The sequence below is a fragment of the Amblyomma americanum genome, chromosome 5, assembly GCF_052857255.1.
Source record: "Amblyomma americanum isolate KBUSLIRL-KWMA chromosome 5, ASM5285725v1, whole genome shotgun sequence".
In the NCBI taxonomy this organism is placed as follows: domain Eukaryota; kingdom Metazoa; phylum Arthropoda; class Arachnida; order Ixodida; family Ixodidae; genus Amblyomma; species Amblyomma americanum.
In genome coordinates, this window is record NC_135501.1 from 110,752,509 (window position 1) to 110,776,663 (window position 24,155).

General features: G+C 44.4%; 1 protein-coding gene across 1 annotated transcript in view; it reads left to right on the forward strand.

Annotated features, from left to right (window-relative positions):
* The window catches only part of LOC144132603 (ATP-binding cassette sub-family C member 3-like), a 112,795-nt gene that overhangs the window by 54,886 nt on the left and 33,754 nt on the right, over positions 1–24,155 (forward strand). The window contains exons 10-11 of the mRNA XM_077665132.1: positions 6,195–6,452; positions 19,473–19,676. Coding sequence (XP_077521258.1) covers positions 6,195–6,452; positions 19,473–19,676 — 462 coding nt within the window. The remainder of the gene's footprint in view (positions 1–6,194; positions 6,453–19,472; positions 19,677–24,155) is intronic.

Genomic DNA, 24,155 nt, shown 5'->3' on the forward strand with positions numbered 1-24,155 from the left:
TAGTTTTACAACGAATATGTAGGTTTGTTAGGTCTTGAAGCTTATTTTTGAATCACAGCCAGTTCTCTTCAACCGATCGCTCTTCAAATTTTCCAATAAAAGGGCCAAGAGAAACCTCGAGAGCATGAATAATTGCGAGAAAATTTGCCTCATAGTAGTAGTAAATTGTCTTCTTTTTGTTTCGCGATGTAGCTGCTGGGAGGTTCGATGTAATGTGCAACAACATATGGTCACTTATTTCAGGCATATACCTTATGCTAGAAAATAGATCGGGAACAGTCGTAAGTAATAGATCGAATATGCTGGAGCTGGAACACGTCACCATGGTTGATTCGGTAATTACTTGGACCAACGAAAAATTTGAACAAAGCTTTGCAAAATTTGACGACTCAGATGACCCATTACTTTCACTAGTAGAACAGCACCAGTCAATATCAGAGAAATTGAAATAACCGAACAGAAAAACTGGTAGATTAGTAAACCTGGTATAAATAACATTTAAAATATCATGACGATCGTGACAAAATCCTACCCGTGTTGAGGGTGCGCGGTAGCAGGCGCAGATTATAAACTTTTGATGATTGATTGTTATTTGCACGCAAACAAATTCTAAGGAGGTGGCAACATTCACATGAAAACATTCTATGCATTCAGAGACTGCTATTAATACGCCGCCACCACGGCCTGAAGAATGGTCACAGCGAAATATCATGCAGTTTTTCCGCGATCAAAAAGCTCGTTGTCGAGTACAGAACTGTGCAGCCAAGTTTCCGTCAGCATGATTATGTCAGATGATGTAGAGTTGGATGCACAAGACAAAGAAACGCGGTTATGGATGACACTCCGTATGTTAGTAAAAAGAATCGAGATATCTTTGGTCGTTCGTGGACGTTCATGCGCATTGTCGGTCAGCTATTCAGAAGAGCTAGATTGGAAACTGTTGGTGACAACCCGTGCTCTGTTTATCTCTCGAACACTCAGTGCTTGAGCAGTACACGTAGCACTTATTGTACAAAATAATTTTGTTATATCGGAGGATAAACTTTCCTTCGGGAGCTGATTCTTTAGCAAATCCGATAACCTTTTTACACGAATGCCTGGCAGATGGACAGAAATCTGCTGTAACCGAGATCTCTAATTCATTCAATTTTTACCTCAAGTTCAAAACAATTTTTTCGTTTTATAACTTGCAAACTTGGCTATTATAAGCCTCGGCTTCCCTGAAACACTTGCACCTATCCTGTGAGCACGCACAATGTCTGCGTCTTGTATATTTATTGACATTTCATTCTGTATTACGTTTTTTATTTTTTCTTCGGACTGCACCCATGACTCATCAGGTTCTCCTGGGATACGGTAAAATAATAGATTTTCTCTGCGGGATCTATCCTCTAGATCATTAAGTCGTGCCTTAAGCGTCTCAGTTTCCTTCATTATACTTTCAGTGGTTTTTTTCACCGTCGAAATGTATTTTGGCTTCATTCTAATACCTCAAGCTTATTTTCTGCAAAATCCAGTCTGCCAGAAATCATATTATTTTAGTTCTCAATTCTTTCTCATTGGATGACAAAGTTTGAATTGAATCAAGGGTGCGCTGCAGGCCATTTTTAATACTAGAAGTGTTTTCTTCGAGGTCGCAAAGCATTTCAAAAATAGCGTTGATATCAGCTCCTGCTTTTACATCATTTTGTGCAGCCGTACGTGTATTAGGACCAGGATTTAATTGTACGTCTCCTGATAACAAAAGGTTTAACACAGCAAAACACTCGCATGCACATTCAATAAGCACTTCTGAGCATGGGAGCACAATAAGAAAAATATCGTTCGAACGTTTAGAGGAGACAGGACTAACCTGCAACAGGCAGAGACGAAAAATATTTGTTGACTGCATCGCAGCGTGTGTGTGTGTATATATATATATATATATATATATATATATATATTAAGGAAGCCAACAGTCACCGAAACGAAGGTGCACAGAGGAATGTTTCTAATTTGCTCTTTTTTAATTTTAGTGCCAATCAATTACTTTTCAAGAAAATTACTTCTAAAGCAGAAGAAAAAAACAACCATGCCGCCGGTGGGATCCGAGCCCACGACCACAGAATATCGCGTCCGGTGCTCTACCAACTGAGCTACGGCGACGGCTGTCCAATCTGCTGCTTTCATGGGTATTTATGTCTTGCGTGTAAGCGAACCTTGAGAGTGTTCACCAGCGCCATCCTCGTCCATAGCGGTGGACGTAGCACGTCCTGTGATACCGCGAGGGCGGCGTGGAACGTCATCTAACGGCGGGGGCGGAAACTGTGCGAGAACCCTCTTATGCTACCTATGGCATCAAGACTGCCAGAACCGATACCCCCGTTAAGCTATTAGCAGAGAAGGCATATGAAATGAGGGGCTCGTTTCAAAAACATATTAAGGAAGCCAACAGTCACCGAAACCAAGGTGCATAGGGGAATGTTTCTAATTTGTTTTGGTTATTTTATTTTAGCGCCAATCAATTAGTTTTAAAGAAAATTACTTATAAAGAAGCAGAAAAAACAACCATGCTGCTGGTGGGAACCCACGACCTCCGAATATCGCGTCCGGTGGTCTACCAACTGAGCTACGGCGACGGCTGTCCAATCTGCTGCTTTCATGGGTATTTATGTCTTGCGTGTAAGCGAACCGAACCTTGAGAGTGTTTATATATATATATATATATATATATATATATATATATATATATATATATATATATATATATATATATATATATATATATATATAAGTGCTTTATAAGTAATTTTCTTTAAGTGATAGTTTAATCTAAGTATTATTATCCCACTGATTAGCACTACACATTAAAACTAAATTAAAAAAAACATGTTGGCTCCCTTCTTCAGTTTGTCAAAACGAGTCCCTCAAGTCCTTTACCTTGTCTGCTAATTGCTTAACGAGGGCCTCGGTTCTGGCAGTCTTGATGCCATAGGTAGCATAAGAGGACTCTCGCACAGTTTCCGCCTTCGCCGTTAGATGAAGTTCCACGTCACACTCGCGGTAATACAGGACGTGCTACGTCGCCGCTAAGGACGAGGGTGGTGCTGGTGAACACTCTCAAGGTTTGCTTACACGCAATAAACATAAATACCCACGAGAGCAGCAGATTGGACAGCCGTCGCCGTAGCTCAGTTGGCAAGAGCACCGGACGCGATATTCGGAGGTCGTGGGTTCGGATCCTACCGGCGGCATGGTTGTTTTTTCTGCTGCTTTATATGTAATTTTCTTTAAGCGATAGTTTAATATAAGTATTACTATCCCACTGATTAGCACTACACATTAAAAACTAAATTAAAAAGAAAACATTCCCCTGTGCACCTTGGTTTCGATGACTGTTCGCTCTCTTCTTCATATATATATATATATATGAGAGCGGCTTTAAATGTCAGCAATCAATTCGCTTACAATAAAGGATTCCTCTTTTCCACCTTTCATGTCGCTTGGTTTGTTTCTTTGGCGAGTAATACAAAACTGCCCAGTACCCTGCCTATTTTTCAGTTTTGCCACTAAAATGTATCCGGTCACCTTTACCATCCTACATCTCGACGTAACGGCGAGCCTAGGGACGCCGTCGGTTGGAACTTCGTTGTGGAACCGCGAAACCATCCCGAGCAATTATAATGATCGATACTAAGGTTCGGTCTCAATTGATAATCGCATCGCATTCCTCAGAACTGCGCATCTTTCATTTAAACGTTTTAATTTGGTACTGCGTAAAATTGCTTTATAAATGACAAAAGCTTACCAAAGCTTGTCCTCATGACTGATGCATTTGCTCCGCTCGGAATAGAAAGGCCGTTCTTAACTATAAGAGCAGCCCGAACATGAACTCGTTGAATAGCTTCACGAACGACTGTTACCTTTGACACTGTTCTATAAAGATATAAAACAGTCGAGAACTTGTCTGAAAATCTTCGTCTCAAGAGAATTGCCGGTAAAGCTGGCGAAGCACTAAAGAACTTGGCGTCTCTCAGAAATTGTTGTCGAGTACAGAAGAAATGCTTGGAAAGAAAACACTGCAGAATTGGGTGATTTGGTGAGAATTGTAAAGACCCAATGGTGACCTATGAAACCATTTGGACAGTATTAAGTCCATAAAAATGCATAATAGCCGCCCTTTAAGCTTATGGAGCACACAAGCTAAAGCACAAGACGGTCTATTGAGTTTTCCTAAACGTATCACTAATAACCGTACATTGAAATTAATGAGAGGCTAAGGTGAGAGTTAGGCAAAACGGGATGTGGGGAATAGGTTGCATTGTCGCAGTTGGCGCCCTCTAGCTTTTCAAGTTGCGATAAAATTAACTGAATGTTCACGCGCCTCTTAGGAGAAACAAAACATTGACCGCTGAATACTACTCGGACTACGGACAAAAATTCCTGGAGATCACAAAGCAACGGCCGTGTGACCAAGCGTTTGCGTGTTACCAGAGGCACTTATCACATAGCAGTAAAGAAAACAGGAGACTATGGAAGGCAAGAACTTCGTTAAACATCCGCACTCGCTGCAGCAGGCATGCAGAAATTCTGTTCGGTCCGACATACAATCGGATTACAAACCTGGCGCTCACGTGTTTCGGGTTGACCGAATTTACATGTTAATTCTAAAATGGTTAGGCAAGCACGTAACAGCTGTCGCACTAAAATAGAAAAATGTTGCGATGAATGCAGAAAATTCAGGACTCGTGTAATCGGGGCCTGTTGAAATGTTTTGTTTCTAGTGGGTTATGAAAAAATAAACAGCGGCGTTCCAGCAGGATGTAGTGCTTGTAATACGGTTAGCCGCAGAAAGAGTGTTGATGCCGATGGAACGAACTGCAAGGACTCCTATATTAGTTTTGGAAGGGCTTCATTTTTTGCCCAATGCGCTGATACTGTTTGTTCTGTGGTATGGGGCAAGATGTTGAAATCTGTAATATAATTAGACTTACTATATTTTCATTCATTCATTTTCATTTATATATTCATGTTCATTCAAAGATTGGATGTAGGAAATATTTTGATGATATTTATTCGTTTATTAATTGTCTTCATAATATTATAAGATGATGATATGCAAACTTGCGCTCAATGCACACACTTCGCTAAAAAAAGGCACAAGGCGCGATAATGGGCAGAAATCGCTAATAAATTGCAATCTTCTCTGCTTCCACAAGAAAAGATGCGAAACAGTATCAGTAGTGACTCGAACGTTCTGGCGCCTTGGAAACGCAGCTGTGGATTTTGTCTAGAATGTGTAGTAAACATATCAACAGAGAATTTACAACAATTTAATCATACACAGAGGGGATAATAAAGGGTTACAGTCGTTTCCAATCGTTTTGCAGCTTCTGAGCGAGAGCGACACGCACCGAAGCCCTTGTTCAAACGATGCATGAACGGGAAAGAGGCAGCTTATGTTGGAGCTCCTACGCTTGCCCGCTAGAGAGGAGTGTGGCGGGAAAGTACACTGACAGTAGTTTATCCTCAAGCCAGGCCGTTTCATTGCGCATGTGTGATGACTTTTATTCTGTACCAGTTTTGCTAGATTTAAGACCTGTTATTCCAAGACAGATAATTCTGTTTCGGCAGATTTATTGCCAAAGCTTTATATTTAGGTAGCACGGTGAATTGGGCTAGTTGGTAGCCATTCATAAAGCAGACAAGATTCGCAGCATAAATGTAATGCACACAGAACAGAAGGAACAAACAAGACAGGACTCTGCTGCTAATCTTGGACTGTGTGTGCGTTTTATTTGTGCTGCGAATCCTGTCTGCATTATTTATTTTTATCCTGGAGAAAAATCGTTCTCGGTAACATAGTTCACAGGACCAAAAGTGACGTCACCAGATAGGACGTGACAACTATACGTTTCGATGTGTCTTCATTGCATTCGTATCGCCACTTATCGACACCTCCGTAGAAACATCTGGCGATATCTGGATGACCTGAAGACAAGTCTGCTTGCGTGGAGCGATGATAAGGGGTCCGCAAGCACAACCAAAAGTCGATGCAAAGACATCCATGTGTGTGATTGTTTGCATGTACATAACCTTAGCCTAGGTGTACAATAATTTTTCAGTTAAATGACCAGTCTTCTTGCGAAAGCCAATTTTTTAACGTGCCCAGAGTGATGAGAAATGTGAGTGCTTTTGTATTTATTTTTTCACAGATGATGCGCATGAACCCTTGCGCGCTGACACGCTATCCGGCGAGCTACCTTGTCTCACTCATGGGCATCGACTGCGAGGTGGCTGGCTCGTCCGCCACAGGCGCGCTCAGGACTTCCTTTGGTTTTCTGTTCACGCCTGTCATTCTATACGTATTATGGTGGTACGTCGGCACCCTCCCCGTGCTGTGCTGTGTCTGCTGGCAGCTGCTCACGTTTCTTCTCCTTATTCCTTTTTCGATGCGGCAAGGAAAGCTATGGGTGAGTAATATGCACCAAGATCGTCTAGTCCGCTTGCGGAATACTAGTTGCAACATTTTGTGTTCGAGAGACACTCTTGATTATGATATTCAATTCCCAATTCTTCAGACTTCTCTCTCTAATTCATGCCACAGAATGTTCTTCGTAAGTGGTTGTAAATATGGCAACCAAATCAACTGCACTGCAATGAAAGACCTTCAGTTTCAGTAGCAGCCATCTTACATACCGTAACACTTTTAAACAAGGAAATGTTCTCTGTGTGAACACTATTCAGAACTAATTTGTGCACTCATATTAAAGCAGCGAAAAAGCATCAAAATATTAATTCATACCACAACATTTTGAAAAAGGCGGGTGTTTCAAGTTTACTTGACTATTAAATGGTGATCGCTGGTGCATCAAATACTTCTCTCCTTATCTTAAAAAATCCTTTTTTTATGCCGTGTATAGGCTTTGAAAGAGTCTTGAAACGTAGTTGCTTCCTTTCGCGGTGTGTCTGAGCAGCGATGAATGACACGGTGCATCATTCTCAATAGAAACGTCAGTCTTTGTTGAACTGGCAGCTCCTGGATAATGACACCTTGGTTGACATAGTATATGTGTGTCTTAAAATAAAGTTCAAGTAGGCCAGCTTCTTTTAAAATCAAAGAGTAGACTTGTAATTACATGCTTTTCATTTCGTGCTCCTTCAAGAAACAAAGCCAGAATGGCGCTCTACGGAGGCGCATTCCATCTCTACACAAAGCGAAGTTTTACCTTATCCATATCACAAATATAGGTGCACAAAGCGAAATAAGCTAGACGCGACACGACTCAAGCACAGCGTTTGCATAATACTTGTTATTTTGGGCAACGGTACCAGCGCTCCGCAAGGATCACAAGATACGCCTACCCCTGTAGTGAGGCTTGCATAGAAGAGCTTACGTTCAATGAATGGCGGCTAGTGAGGCTTCCTGTACACTATCTCTGTTTTCGGCGGACTGCTAAAGAGGAAGTGATGTCTGCATAAACATAGTGTCATGGTGTGTATTTCTTTGCGGGAAAATGAAATAAGTAAATACCTCGACGCTCACCACAACACGAAAGACAGGGCCGCAGGAATAACGGACAATGAGTGCTTACTTCCAAAATAATTTTAGGTACAGCTCGCTGTGTCGGCGAGTCGTCTTGCTTCATGCAATAGGGGAGTAGTTTCTCATTAGCATCCACCCAAGATCAGCTGTATGGATACGTAAGAAAGATACAGCTTCCTCAGAAACACTGTACCTGAAGAACATTTCGTCCTGCTGCGGGGTTCGAAGCTGGGACCACTGCCTATCTGGAACAGTCGAACTACAAACTCAGCTAACCGGAATGGCTGGCAAATGTATGGTGAGAGCGAATTGATCAACAACTCAGAGTGGGGAAGGATTTGGTCCAATCCACTAGGTCCATTTGTTCCAATTGGTTAGCTCAGTTGGTGAAGCAACTACTCCGGTAGGCGGTTATCACGAATTTGAACACTGGGTGAGGAGGAGTTTTGAAACTACGAACATTTCGAGGAAACTGTATGCGCCTTTCGTTTGTGGCCATATGGCGGCGCTTCGGCAGATTTTAATAAGTAATTACTTTCTTAAGCAATTAGAAACCAAGAAAAATCTAACGGTTGGTGTATTTTCATTTTCATACCGCAAAACAGATAGGTGAATTTTTGTTGAGATTCCTTTATTAGTTTCGAAATTACAGTGGTGTACTTTTTATAGGACTGCGGGTCCTCCCCATTGCACAAATGGCTAAAATGGCACTGCCGGAAGGGATTACGAGCCACAGTAACCATTCGCCAAAACTGGCTTAAAAAGTGTCGACTCGGCCCAAAGAAACAAATGAAATAGAAACAGTGAGGAGAAATTGGCTGTTGCTTCAATCACATAGGTGACGTGTTTTTACTAAAGTGTAAAAACAACAGCGTAGTCACTATGACCAGCAAATATGACAGCATTGAGCCAACATGTGTTGAAAAACGGTGGTCGTCTAGAGCGCCCGAAAACTGCACTTGTGTCAGATAAATCTTTTTTTTTACAATACTAACACAGCAGATGTCGCATTTCCGGAACATGCTGTCAGATGCAATCAGATTGGCATCAGGGCCAAAACTGGTAGCGGCTATTGTCGACACGAAAACTCAACTTTGTAAATGTGGACACGTGGACAATGTACCAAACTGCTAGAGACGAGCATGCTGAAAATTTTTGCTTTCGTGGGCAGGGTTACTGGCCATTATCTACATCTCGACATGCAGAAACGAGCCGTTCGCAGACTCTGGCTCACTTTTCTTTCATGCTCTTTCACTAAGAAGAAAATTTCGCGCTGAAATTAGGGAAACAACAGCTGTGCCAGAACAGCCAGAAAAAAAAATCAGCAGCGCCTGCGGGAAGTGTTATATCGCCCTCTGCAAAAATCCAGGGTATTGAAAAAAATCACACTGCGAACTAGAAGTGGAGCGAGGCAGGTGGTTATTTTTACAGTGCTATTGTAGATGGCGCTACAAGTCTCAATGCGAGATCTGCTGTTTTCTAGTTGCTGCCCCAGATCGCGCTGTAATCTCAGAGTGGTAGCTGACCCCACGAAATCTCGAAACGAGATGCGTAAGAGCTAACACTCTTAAAATTGCAAGCAACCATATGATCTATGACCTGAAATAGACAGGTACTACTGTGCACCCAGGAAGAGACCCAGCGTACTAAAAAGTGCACCACCATATACTTCATCATAGCGCAAAAGAAGTGAAAGATTGGAGAAAATCAAAACATCCACTATTTACTTGTCTGTTTTGTGCTGATGTGATTAAAACTAGGATGATTTGCGCATATGTGCATAAATGCGGCTGAAAGAAAGACATAAACAAGCGACTACCGCTGGAGTTAGCGCGGGATTAGCGGACCGGCTGTCTGATTCAAGACTGAAAACGGCACGAAAAACTGGTGCTGTGTGTGTTGCTTCTCTCTATTTTGTCCCGTTTTTCGCGCCGTTTTCAGTCTTGAATCATAAACCAACTGGCCCAACAATCCTCCCTTTTGCGGCTATCTGAACCCGGTCCCTAATTTTCAGTATTTCTTCACAGTCTGAGTACTCTCATATCTTTTCTGGCTTGTGTATTCGCTGTGCAGCGACTTGGGGCTCCCCGCTCAGCGGGAAAAGCACGTCAAGCGATCCTCTGGACGCTCGGTGCTGCACCAGCCACGACGTGCAACTTCTGCGCCAGCTTCGCTCCATACTGCACTCACAGAGGCATTGGAAACCGCTGCTTCAGTGGCTACTGTAGCTCCGGCCGCTGACGAAGGCCCAGTAAACAAAAGACTGTGGGAAGAACAAGCTACATGCGAACTCTTGGACGATAATATAGAGGAGATGGACCAGACATCCTTTACGGTTTTATACTATGGGAAAAAAGAGCTGATGGTGTTCCTGTGGTCTTTAGGACTACCTTGGAGGGAGGAGGCTAATGAAAAGTGAACCCAAATGTTCTACCGTCAAAAAAAAAACAGCGCGAACAAACGGGGACTAGACGAAGAATACACAGGAACAAGCGCTGTCTCTCAACTAAAGTTTAATCACAGGAAGCACACTTATAAAAGGAAACAGAAAACGAAAAAAACGAAAAAAACACAAAATCAGAACGCATGTGTTACTATGTGATGTCCAAATATGCAACCTCACAGTCACGCAGGAGCAGGGATGGTTGGCTGACACATAATCTTGGTTTCTTTGTGATGTTATACGCCTCGATAATTTCCCTGGTCAACTGGTCGGGGTGTTTGTACAAAATGTCAGTAAAATGCAAGGACGGAAAACATGATTGACACTCTCGGCAATAATCAACTAGATTAGTGGAGCGATTAGATTCTAATGAATTGAGATGTTCTCCGAGTCGTGTGTTAATACAACGTCCCGTTTGCCCAATGTATATCTGACTACAGGATAGGGGGATTTTATAAACTACCCCTTTGGAGCACGGCACAAAACTTTTAGCGTGCTTAACACCACAGGACGCTACAGATTTCTTGGGGTTGCGGGACTTATTTTCTACTGCTGAACAAATTTTACTGATCTTATTCGGGGCCGAAAAAACCACATCAACTTTATACCTATGGGCCACATTTTTAAGACCATGAGACAGGCGATGTACATAGGGAAGGACTGCGAACTTTTTCCGTTTCTGTTCTTTCTGTGAAGACGGCAGCAATGTCGGCGCTTTAAGCTTTTTAATTATTTTATTGCAACCCAAAGTGATAAGCTCAGCTGGATATCCTGCTTCCTTTAGTCTCTTAGCCTGATTATCAAAGCTTTCTTGCATAGCATGGTGACAAGATTTTGACAACGCAGATGACAAGGATGAAACAACAATTCCACATTTCACTACCTTAGAATGATGTGACTTATAGTTCAGCAGCGGTTTGTTGGCACGTGGCGCGTAATTCCAACACATGTGTCCCTTCTCCTCAGTCAAACATAAATCTAAAAATTGTATCTGGTTATCGACCGGTACCTCAGTGGTGAACTGTAAACCCCGTGCATTAGCTTTAAATGCTTCTAACACTGTAGACATGTGCTTAGCATAGTCCGTTTTTTCAATGAGGATTAAAAAATCATCGACGTATCTGAAAATTCGGTACGGCATTCCACACAAATCTTTCTGGATAGCTCTATCCATGAATGACAGAAAAATATCACTAAACGCAGGCGCTACTTTAGACCCAATACAAACACCCGCTTTCTGGGTATAGAGTGTGCCTTCCCATTCAACAAAGGTAGATTTAACATAAAAAGACAACAGCTCAAGGAACCCAGACACAGCAATACCACAAACACTTATAAACTGTTCTTCATCATTGTCCGAAGAATACACAGGAACAGCGCTTGTTCCTGTGTATTCTTCGTCTAGTCCCCGTTTGTTCGCGCTGTTTTTTTTGCATTATGTATCACCAACTCGCCCGCTTATCTATCCTGTTCTACCGTCGGCGGTTGTAATGTCGGCTGAAAAAAAGTTCTGTCACCGAATTAACAAAAATGAAAGCGCTTACAGTTTCAACACTGCAAGATGGCAACCGCCAGCTCGCAGTCACTAAACTAGCGGGAGTAGCTGTGGATGCCCATGTACCTTACTCATGCATGACTATCTATGGAAAAATTCAAGATGTTCCAATCACGCATTCAAACGAACAACTATAAGAGTGCCTACGCTACCTAGGCGTCATCTCAGCAAGGAGGCTCACAGCTCACGTTCTTGAAGATGGTGGCAAGATCAGAGAGGTACATCGCAGAGCAGTTATCTTGGAATTCGCCAAGAATTCAACACTGCCTATTAGGGTAACACTTGGATTCTGCAGTTAATCTTTAACTGAATATGTGGGGGCAGCAGCAGAGTGCTACAAAGTCACAGGCATGGCCATATCTCGGGAAATTGCACAGGGCCCGTTTGCTGCAAATTCTGCGCTGTCCGCCATTCGCACAAACAATTAACATCCAGACCGCAACCTAAGTGCGCAAACTGCAATGGCTCGCACCTACTTCATAAGGAAGGTTGGACTGAAAAGTCAGTTGCTACGCCGGCCTGCACGCACTACGGAACAAGTTTAATGAACTCCGCACAAGCGATATGACAATTGCCTAACCTTGAGATGGTTTCTACGAATACGTTAGACCTTAACCAAGATGCACGAACGCAGCAGCACAAGAGAGCTGAAAACACATATGCAGCAGCAGAAGGAAAAGAAACGAGGCAAGCCCACCGGCTCATTGCCTCCTTCAACGCTGTAGGAGCATTCGAAACAAGTCCCGATAAACGGTCACTCACGCCCTCAGCCTAAGGCGCCGCAACTCGACAGGACAACCACCGAAAGGCAGCAAAACGAGCACTGAACAAGATATCACATGCCTACTGATTCTGATGCTGTTTGCAGCCTTCAAAGTACTTTTCGGCGTCAGGCCGTCGTCACGAGGTCTCGCAGAAGTGGAACCTGTACTTCCAATGGAGTCATTGGTGTCGGCCTCCTAGGCTCCGCAGGAGCTAATACCAGACAGCACTAAACATGGCTTCAGCAGCGACTGCTTCACCGTAACTGACCGTCCACGTCTTTCGCGCATGCACGATTTTCATTGGAACGGTCGTGGTTTACGTTCGAAACTCTCCGATTCCCGGCAGATCGCGCAAGCGTTCCACTTCCCCTTCATAGCCATCTCTTAGTCGCGCGTTGAGAAAAATTTTAGACTGCACAGAGTCTATTTTAACCATTAAAAACGACCAGATGACGTCAGCAGGTTGCTAATAGGCTTCCGGAAGGATATCTCGGGCTTCTTGGTGAGGTCCCACCTCACAGCGACAGCGAATACGTGTGTGCCGCAACGCTCATTGGCAGGCAAGGGTACACTGTCATTGGAGTATATCTTGAGCCAGGCGAAGCATTTGATGCTCCGGGGCTTGAAAACTTGATAGGAATTACGCCCTTTACGCTTATTGTTTGTGGCGACTTCAATGCGCACAATAAAATTTGGCGCAGTTCAAGTACTTGTGCCCGAGGAGCCAACCTTGCAGAACTTCTGATTCGATTAAAAAATTGCCAGTGGCTTTGCCCAGCTATGCGAGATTTACGTAGCGAGAGCTGCAGTTTCCCCTTGTCTAATCGCGTGGTCAGTTATACGACGAGCCTTTACATCCTCCACGGCAGTTTTCGTTGATTATGATGTGTTTGCCACGGCTTCATCCTGATTTTTTTGCGAAGGAACCATGCGAGGTTCTATGCGCCGCTTGTTACGCTCCGCCTCTTGGCATCTCCGCTTGACAAGACGTTCTTCTATTTGCTCAGGCGTCTCCGCCGCTCGTTTTACCTTCTGAGGTTCATTCTTTCTCTGCAGGGCGGCCAATTGCGAGAAGACGACTTTTGGGTCCGAGGAATTGATCTTCTCCTCATGATACCGCCGCATAGCGGCGGCTGGAGTCTCCTTTTCTTCACCTATACGAAGCGATTGTGATACACCGAGTCGTAGCACCTCAGCTTTTATACACACAGCCCCAAACACGCGGCCGCGGTGGCCGCCGAGCTGTGCCGTCATGTTCCGCGCAGCTCCTGCCCACTCTGGTTGCCGCGCAAGCGCATTCACGCGCGGCACCGGCGCGTGCTGCAGCGGGGAAGTCTGACGTCATGTGCAGTGCCACTTGTGGTCCTCTCTGGTTTTGCGCATGCGCACTATCGGCCTTCCAGGCTCATGGCAAAATGCTCAAATCGGTAGCGTAGTGTAGCTTTCGCTACAAAACCGCCAAACGATGACGGCATAGCCTACCTTCCATGCCTGACGACGGCCAACAGCTTCGACGTGACCTTTGTGACAAGTTCATTCGCCCACAACATTGCCTGGTGCACTGATTTCGAAACACGTGGAAGGGTTCATTACCCAGTCCTCATATCTGCTGTCCGCGCGCAGACGGCGCCAAAGAAGTTCCTTATAAGACCTGCACACTGGGATGCCTACAAGGACGCTGCAAGCAGAGGAATTACTGCCGCCACCCGGAATGAGGAATTTGTATCCACAACGGCTCATTCCCTGAGAGAAAGTACAAGAATTACTGCTCAAAATGATAGGCAACCTTCGAATCATGAGGTATTTCAATCGGTGTGCCTATTCGCAGGGAAGCTGAAATGAAAGCTTGGCGTAACAAAAAAAAAAAACTTGCTGTGGTTTAGCTCTGGTTAAACCTGGAGTGACATGATAGGTACAGCTGGCCGAGTGGAACTCGCTCAGTCGAACTGCAAAGTCAGTATTTCGCCGCTCCGTTTCGCTGGGCGTTCCTTCTTCATCCTCGTGCTTCTTGACACGGCGCTTGCGCACAGCTCTTGCGCGCCGCGCCCCCGGCAGCAACTGCTGCTCCGCACCACGTGACCAGACAACGTGACAACCATGATACCAACAGCTACACCACGTGATCAACCACGTGACGGTGTTCACGACGCCGCCACGCTGAACGCTCTAAACGCTATTGTAATTTAGCTATCGCTACAAATCACTGAAGACGTTCGTGCCTGACGACGGGCACAACGTCACATTCGGCACTATCTGGATAAACCCAGTCGGCAAAGAATGCGTGATTTTTGTTCTATGCTAGACGTGCGTCAACCAGTAACCGAAATTTGGCGGATTGTTAGAGATCTGCGCAAGCCACTCTATCAGCTTCATCGCTTCAATGCACACTCCGCAGATGGTCAATCAAGCATCCCACAAGCGGCAGTGCCAGCTTACAACCTTCCTTTCAGAATTGAAGAGGTATCCGTAGCTATCGCAGAATCAGAGAAACACACGTCACGTGGTCACGATGAAGTGACCTATGACTCTTTCGCAAAGCTAGTCCACAGCTCCTGTCTTCGACTCCTGGAATATTAAAATTCATAGTGAATGACTGACGAGGTGTGCTCAGAATGGAAGCTGGCGAAAATTGTGCCTGTTTTAAAACCTTGTATGAACCCAACGAGCTATGCATCCTTCCAGCCCCTCGCCATAATGAAATGCGTAGGTAAGCTTATGGAGCAAATGACGTGCAAACGCATCGCTTTGTTCCACGAAAGCCAAAATGAGTATCATCAAGAAATTAACTGGTTCCGTCAAAATTGTTTGTCGACTGATAATGTGATCGCCCACGCCTCATCACTTGAAGAGTTCCTTCATGCTGGGTACATCCCGACATTGTTTTCCTTGACCTCGAGGCCGCTTCTGACTCTTTTTTTCATCATGTGATTCTCGCGGCCTTTGCGAGTCTTGGCCTCGGAGGAACTCTGTACAAATGGATTGGACACTGTTTAAAAGAACTACAAATTCTTATGAGCTGTCCAGATGGCCCCACAATCTTTCACGCAGTGAAGAGGGGCGTACTTCAAGCAGCGGTGCTAAGCCCTCTCCTGTTCAATAGTAAGTACCCTTACACACATAACAAGAAACCTTCCGTGAGGATTGCGCATAACGATTTATGTAGATGACATGTACATATGGAATGCGTCACGTCCGCGCTATATTACCCAGAAACGTCTTCAGAGAGTGTTACTGCACATATCAATGTACAAAGCACCCTGAGGTCTTTGTCTCTTGCCAGAAAAGAGTGTTGCCATCTCTTTTACAAGAAAAAAAGATGACTATATATCCGGTCCTCCAATGTGAGTGGTTACTGCCTTATGTATGATCAAAATGATTTCTAGAGGTGGTGATAGTAATATCTCGTGGTGACCGCTGAGAAAAAACATCGCGAGAGGATCCGTGCAGCATCGCAAGTTTTCTTGTTAATGGCGGGAACGCGGTAGGGCAGCCAAAGCCGTTCGATGGTTCTGCTTGAAAAAACCTATGTTGAAGGAACCTTGCACTATTATCTACCGTTGCTTCAAACATTATCTTTAACAAGCAAAAAGATTCGCAAAGCCGCGCCGAACAACTGCTTGCGGATATGGCTTGGCCTCCTAAAGGGTTCCTCAGCATCAGGAACAGTGGCGGAAGTAGGTTGTCTCCCGTTAGATGTGATTGCCGCCCAGGAAACTATGCGCACACGCCTACGCCATGTCATTCAAGGGAAGAAACACTTCCTACACAGTGCACACCTAACTCAATGCCACTCAGGCTTTGGCAAAGCTCAATAAGCCATGTCCTGTCTTTCCGGCTACAGCGGAAGACTTCCTCTACGACAGCTGAGCTTCACGGCATTGAAGAAGCTGTTTCCTACATCCTGCTCCGGTACTGCAGCCAATGGGTTATCTTTACCGACTCAAAAGCATCCCAGCAGATGCTGTCCAACCTGCTGAAGAACACGAATCATCAGTCCATTTCCCGTTGAAGTCGGGTATCTACAAGAATCGGCTTTTGTTGCAGGCCACTGCATAAGATTTCAATGGATAAGAGCACACTGCGGCATTCTAGCTAATGAAAAGCAGATGAAGCGGCCCGTAAAGGCCACCAAATCGGCAATACATTCGAACCTTGTTCAGAAATTCTGATGCGTTAAAAACGCTAAAAGTTTCGCTTCAGATGAAAGGTATCGGCTCTAGAGCTTGCCGACACATCACTACCAATTTCATTTCTGTACTCAGTGGACCCTGAGCTCAGATAAAGACCCCCCCCGCCCCGAATTCCTCGCCATCTGGAAACCCTGTATCACCTACTTCGCCTGAACGCAGCATTTACAAACGGCCTCCAATGCCGTATCGGTCAAACGAACAGTCCGGATTGTGAAAGCTGAGCCTTGGACGAAACTCTGGAACATATCCTCCTTGAGTGCCCTGCATATGCTGACGAGCGCGCGTACTATGAACACTGCATGGAAAAGCCCTCCCCAGTGCCTTGATAATGGACAGAGTTTTAGGTCCCTTAGCCTGCCTTAGGCAACACAGACACGCAATGGAATGTTTGCTTGAATACTCTAAGGATATTGGACACCTTCAGAAGCTCTAGGTTTACATTGCACGATGCCCTCATGTAATATTTTCATAGTGAACTTTGTTAGCGCATTTATCAGACTATTCACATCACTATTTCACATGTAACATCATTACTCGCTGAGGCACCTTACTACTAATTTAAGGGCTGCATGTTATCGTTTGACCATTTTAGTCTTGTGTTACTTTTTTCCACACCGATCTCCTTCCGCCTTCATCTTGCAATTCCTTTCCCCGCGCAGAGTAGCATGCCAGCGTTCAAGCGCCGGCTTAATTCTCTGTATTGTTTTTCATTAAAGAGCGTCTCCCCCTCGCTCTAGTTGATGCGAAACAACTGTCCTGAACTTGCTTCATGAATAGATGGCACAATGAGGATTGGAAACGAGCCTTCATGTTTAAGGGGCGTCGGCTTACCCCCTGGTGACGAAAGCACGACCCACTTGAAAAACAACATTCAATCGTTGTGCTGAAATCTTTCAAAATTTCTCTGTACTTTTAAAGGTACGATGGTCCCTAATAGATCACACTCCACATTACGTAGTTCCCCTAAACACTGGAGTCAGTTTTCCCTTCTTCCTCACGTCGGGTGCCTAGTGTAATATCGAGACGTTAACCAACTATCAGGCCAAGTTATTTGTTTCATTGTCCGAGGCATACATTATAGGATACTAGCTGTTTAGTAGCTGATTTCGAACACTCGAGTTTGCGAGCAATGGAATAAGGCAGAATTGTGTTGATCGGTATTTCTTCACTTAAAAAAAGAGGCACTTGAGGAAATTTTACTATGATCTAAATTTGTCATTTCAAAACCACGTAATACACACTCAGAAAAACATAGCAATACAAACAAATTTTGCTGTACTAGCTTACGAGATAAGGTTTAAAATCCTCGTGTCTGAGATTGATATAGCTGGTTGGTCCTTTATGGATAGAGCAAGAGGTCTGTAAATTACGACGCACTTTCACAGTGCCATTAGTGTTTCCATTAGGAATATATGGAGGTCAGACGTGTGTACAGAAACGAGAGGAAGCTATGCAACCAAGCGCAGGCTGCGGTGCGACTGAATCCTCCAAGTGTTGCCCTGCCACATATAGATATATTGGTAACAATAAAATGTCTTCAAATATGCAGCTGAGCGATTTGGTATTTGAACAGTGCGACAGACGAGCCATAGGGCAGAAGAAAAGCCACACAAGGACACTCACTGTCAAATAGAATGCAGAACCATCCTACAAAGATTATTTTTCACGCCTCCGATTCGCGAGCGAGTGTGATTTTCGCGGCTTATGTTATCGGCCGTAAGGGCTAGCGTTGCGTTTCCGAGCCATCAGTTGCCTCGCTGCGCCAAGAGATTGCTTAAGATTATTCCAAAATGTTGAGTTTTTCAGGCCTGTCTTTCGTTTTTGCTTGTTTGAGTTGCTTCTGTTTTAACATCAATTACAACACGATTCCGCAGCAAAGCTATGCAGTTCGTATCGCTCCATTATTTCTTTCCTTCGCTGCCTTGACCCTTCAGTTGCGGTGCTTTTCTTTGAGAAATAACTTTTACTCCCACGCAGATGTCCTATCTAGATTCATTTAAGACGGGCCGCATATGGCCAGTTATAAGAGTCTATGATGGCAATCTTTTGCGCCAGATTTATCTCATGCCTTGGTAACATGTCAGCCACCTATTACAATACGCATAGGAATTACACGCTGCTGAAAACAAAAGGAACGTATTCAGCTTTTGACTACAATTCAATAGAATACAAATTACTTATGAAACATCGGATTCTCTTGCTTTTACACTTTCTTTACTTTCGCATGTTTTGCGAGCTCGGCGTCGAGGACTGAAGATGGTATAACGAAAAAGGCGCCTGCTTGACGGGGTGCATATTTTTCGCTGCTGCAATATTTGGAACAAAGATCAAGTTAGTAAAGCGCGAAAGGTAACTGCAAATGGGCGCAATACAGAGCTATTCCCTTCATGAATTAATTAAGAGCCTGCTGGAATAAGCCACAAAATTTTAACAATCTTCTTAGGTACATGACTAAATAACAATGAAAAACACAAAGATAACACAGATACGCAATTTCTTTTCGTTTCTCACATATCAACCTCATGTCTCGGCACTGTTTTGAAGATGTCAACGTTACATCTTTTGAGCAATGTCTGTGAGAAGCCACTATATGATTCAGTTTATTTTATGGATTAAAAAAAACAAGTTAATCCTGCTACAACCGCGAACGGATACAGATATAGCTCCTTTAGCCACGCGTTCTTACGTGAAACGTGGAGACCTATTTGTGTAAAAGGTTTTTTACGTTCATTTCGCGTGCCTGACATAGAATGGCTTGTCGCTGGTGGTTTTTCGCAAATGTTCCAAATATGAGCTTCAGCCATTGGCGGCACATAAAATACAAACTGTAGGCGAAGCCGAGGTAACTTAAGTTACGTAAGCATTTGTCTAAGCCGTGTCTGAAGGAGATATCTTGCGACAAATTCTAATTAAAAAGCTTACGTGAGACAGTTGGATCGCAACAACACCTGAAAACACATCGAGGACCACATCGAAAGCTTCGCTCTTCTTTCAGGTAGAGGTCATCAAGTGTCGCGACGCTCACGTCAAGAAGATCACAGACATTTTGTCCTCTGTGCGCCTTGTGAAGTTTTACTCTTGGGAAAAAGCGTTCACCGATTCAGTGGCACAACTAAGGCGCCATGAAGTGCGGCAGCGGTTCGACGGCAACTTAAGAGACGGATTGATGGACAGCCTTCTTGTGTCATCCAGCTCTGTGGTGAGCGCTAAAAACTAGGTTTCTCGCTTTCATAGACTATGTTATGACACTCGATAATTGTTATTACCTTTCTAACGCTGCGAGTTTCATTAGGGAGTTCTAGAGGTCCCGTGAAACGTTATTTCTTCTTATTTCTGTGAACAGTTGGTTTAATCACTGCTATTAGCACATCTATTAAACTGAGCCATTGCCGGAGCCGTCACGAAAGATAGCAACCGGAGTCGAGCCGGGTCGGGTCGCCTCGACAAACAGCAATGAGTGATTGCCCTGATTAGGGCTGCGAGGCACTCAAAACTGCAGGCTGAAGAAAAATGAAGGAAAAAATTGAATTATATGCACTAACAGCATCTCTAAATGACACCACTCTGAAAAAGTTTAAGAGATGCATGTTCTCGGGAAATAAGTGCTTACACCGCTGTGTTCTTATCCATTGAAGCGGCAATATTACCAGGCGCGGCTGCATGCAGAGAGGTGGGCAGGCTTGTCTAGAGGACTGGAGCAGCGGGACTACAAGGCCACGTGAAATGTCAATGAAGCTGTTTAGTGGCGGGCACTTAGTTTGTGCTTTCATTATTCATCTAGGTATTAGGCAGCGTTTGAGAGCTTTTGAAACCAATACTTGGCTTAAAATTCAATATGTATTCCCCTGCCAACCACAGTTTTAGTGCTGTAGGCAGGCCTGCTCACGTCTGTGCACACGCTTAAACTTTCAGACATTTCAAATATTTGGCTTACGTGACTGCGGTGAATTAAATTCAATCTACTTACCTGCATCTCGTAAAGATTTGCTGCCGTGAACACATTTTCTTTTGCTGGTTCTGCTGCGCATAGAAGAAACCTCCTACGAACGACATCGCTTACAAATAGGCTCCAGATATTTTGACGTTTTCCTTCAATTTCTAAATGATGCAATCTCAATACGCCTATCTTTTTAACTAGAAGAAAATAAACAGTTGTTAAAAAACTAGTAATGTGCGAAAATAACAAAACATGTGGAGTGCAATAATTTAAACATGCAAAAAATGCGTCCCATGCGGGATGTCGTTGGAGCATGCATGCATTCGCCCTTGACCCTGTCGGCCTCTCATCGGTCGCGTTCGGATACGTGAGCGCGAAGTGCGTGCGAACTAAAACACGCATGTAACTGAAATTTTCTTTTTGGATATCTTGGCTAAGTCTTTGTTAGACGCAAGGTGCAGGCTGTGTGCACTAGTTGGTAAGGTTATCATGGGCTCTTAGAATGGCACAACGTGCAGGTCTCCCTTCGCCTGCCCCTGCCTCCGTTCTCCCTGGCCTAGTTCGGTAGTATGGACTCTTTTTTTACTTTTAACAGGTTCTGGGCCAAGGTGACGAGGGCCTAGCGCCCTTGGGTCTAACGCCTAACATAACGGCTGCTTTAATAAACGCATTAGATTACTAAACCAAGGATGCCGACAAACAGGGTTTCCCTCCAAACCTAAAAGAATATTGCAAAGGCTGGTTCCGAGCCTTCCCTTTTTTATATGTTTCAGAGAAAATATAAGAAATTCGAAAAGTATACCCAGTAGCAACGCTCATGACAGATGTGAAAAATTAAACGTTAGAGGTTGTAAACAGTGAGCAAATTTAAGCCAGATCAAAATTTGAACGTGCTGTTTTCTCTAATGATGCTTGTGTGACCATAGATTATTACCCGCTTTTCAAGCTTTTCTGTCTAGCCTCAAATCACAGTGGCCATCACCCTGGCAACCCACCAAGAGTACTGCAACTAGACGGGGTAATTCTTCACTGCAGTACATTTGTCGAGGCACGCTTGGTTCTCTTTTCCTCGTCGTCCCTCTTCTGTTCCTCCCCTTACTTTCTCGACGCTGAGTGGCTCTGCATCATTGAGACACCGGTAACGAGGCTCCACACTGTCTTGACGGAGAAGGATAGTTCCCCTACCCCTTGCGTACATTGAGGCAGTTAGATGACCTGCAAAACCTCCACTGTGTCGGTCGCATTTTAGGTGCACAGCGTGGTACCCTGGACACCAAGATTCGTCATCTCAGCCTCGCCTCAGCTCCTCTAACTTCGGTCCTATTTCCGACCACCGTCTTGCAGCCAATTCGCTTCTCTCGAGGGCAGTAGGCTTACCACTATTTCGTCACTATTCGCCTTTTCTGCTTGAACCTTACTTCCCCAACAATTTGTACTCTTTCACCCTTTAGCTTTTATTAATATATGTTCCCCCTGCCACCCTGCCTATTTTACTGGTACTGAGAAGAGCTACCTTTTACCGACCGGAAATTGAATGATTTGTTCATGTTCCATGCCAAGCACCACTTGCTACCTCCAAAAGGGTCTCCATGGACATGCAGTGTGTGTTAGGTGACTACCTACGTTTTTTCGGCGATTTTCTTGAACAGAAAGCATTCCGCATAAGACAGACTAAGCGATTTCGTCATCATATATTTCGCCTTGTTTTAGCGAACAGCGTATTTTGTGGATACATTTCAAAAATGTGTTGTCCTTGCTACCCCTTCCTAAGTCGTTCAATGTGAGACATCACTAAATCCTACAACCTGAATGGCCGAGAAAGCATCCGACTCAGCAGTAAGCATTCACTGCATTGTAAGGAGGTACTTAGCTGGCGAATGGACCTTTTCTTGTCAACACTCACACTTCACAGGCTTAGTTGCGGGACATCCGTTATACGTACTGCATAAGGCTCAGTAACTGGAGAAAACTAGAATCGGTGAGACTCTTGAACATGAGGCCAATGGTACAACAGAAGTTCATGGTGGTAGAGCTCATCAGTTCACCAGCAGAGCCTCATTGACATTCCTTCTACATGTTGGCACCACACCTCGTGTGATGTGAAACCCAGTCGCTCAGGATATAAGTGCATTTGGAGGACAGAAAAATTCAACGGCAGGTTAGCTTTGCTTAGCAAGAAATGCTGTGCTAAAGTAGGTTTTTGCAGGTGGACATTATCGGTATCTGTTGTTGCTGCGAAGGCCGAGGCACTCTACCGTTCTCGAGACAGACTGAAAAGCCCGGGGCTTGTCACGCTCGCTTTACTATCTCAACCATGTTACTCATCTCCTCTAAAGCAACTGAGTAATTTTTCCATCGTCATTGCCACTTTGCCCAAAGAACACCGGCGGGTCATTCCCCAGGGGTATACAAAGGCACAGTTCTTGGCCCCTTGCTCTTTCTAATATACATTAACGATTTGCCTTCCACAGTAACATCTAGCATCCGCCTTTTCGTGGATGATTGCGTACTCTACCGCCCCATAACTAACGCCGAGGTTGCTTACATCCTCCAAAGTGACCTGGATAACATACAGCATGGGTGCACTACGTGACTAATGTCCCTAGTTACTACAAAGGCTGTACAAATTTCTTTTCACCACCGCCGAAATTATAATCTGCCTACTTATAAAGTTAACGATACTGCCATTATTTCCACTAACTCTTTTAAGTAACTTTTTATTAACCTCGCTAGTGACTTGTCATGGTCTTGCCACATTAACCACATAATAAACTCATCAAATCGAGCAGTTGGGAAACTCCGTCGTAACCTGCGCATGACACCTTCTTCCGTAAAATTACTAGCTTATAAAAAATTTGTGCGACCTAAATTTTAATAGGCTTGCGCAATATTTGACCCCTATCAGTCTAACCTTACCACAGCCCTTGAATATGTTCAGAATCGGGCCACTTGCTTTAAACTTTCAAACTACTTGCAATACTCTACCATATCCACCTTGAAGTTCCAACTAAAACTTCCTTCTCTCGCTTCCCGTCGCCGAATTTCACGTCTCTGCCTTTATCACAGGTTTTTTCATTGTTCACCCCGTGACAGGAAGCTCATATTCTACCAGTACGTCGAACACCCCGCACAGGCCATCCAAACAGCGTCATCCCGCATCGTGCCCGCACTACTACATTTCAGAAATAAGTTTTTGTTCACACAGCTCGCGAATGGAATGATCTTCCCTGCGACGTAGCACTAATCCCTGATCTAGTCCATTTCAAGACTGCCATCGAGGAAACCATGTCATCGTCATGATTCCCAAGTAACATTCATTGTTAACCGCTGTTCTTGCGCCCAACCCTCATGTAATGTCCCGCCAGGGACCCTTGTGGCTCAAATAAATAAATAAAGTGCCGCGTTTCTGCAAGATTGTTGTCAGTGCCAAAGCGTTTGCTCCATTGCCACGTTTCTACCAACTGATGCAGCGCACATCTGTGTCACAACCGCCACGTAGCTCAAAACGCGTATGAGGTGTCCTCAGGCGATGATTAAAACACCCAGAAAGGGGAACCAACCGAAACTCTGTTGCACAGCTTTGGGGGAGGCCGGTGGGAATCCCTTCGGATGCTGCGGCCTCTAATGAGTGCTGTTGATCAACGATTCAGCGCTGTTGATCCACAAAGAGAGCCGCCAGCTGTGCGTGTTTCCTTTGGTTTCTTGACTGTATCAAAGGCTGCACGACCATCTGCGGATTTT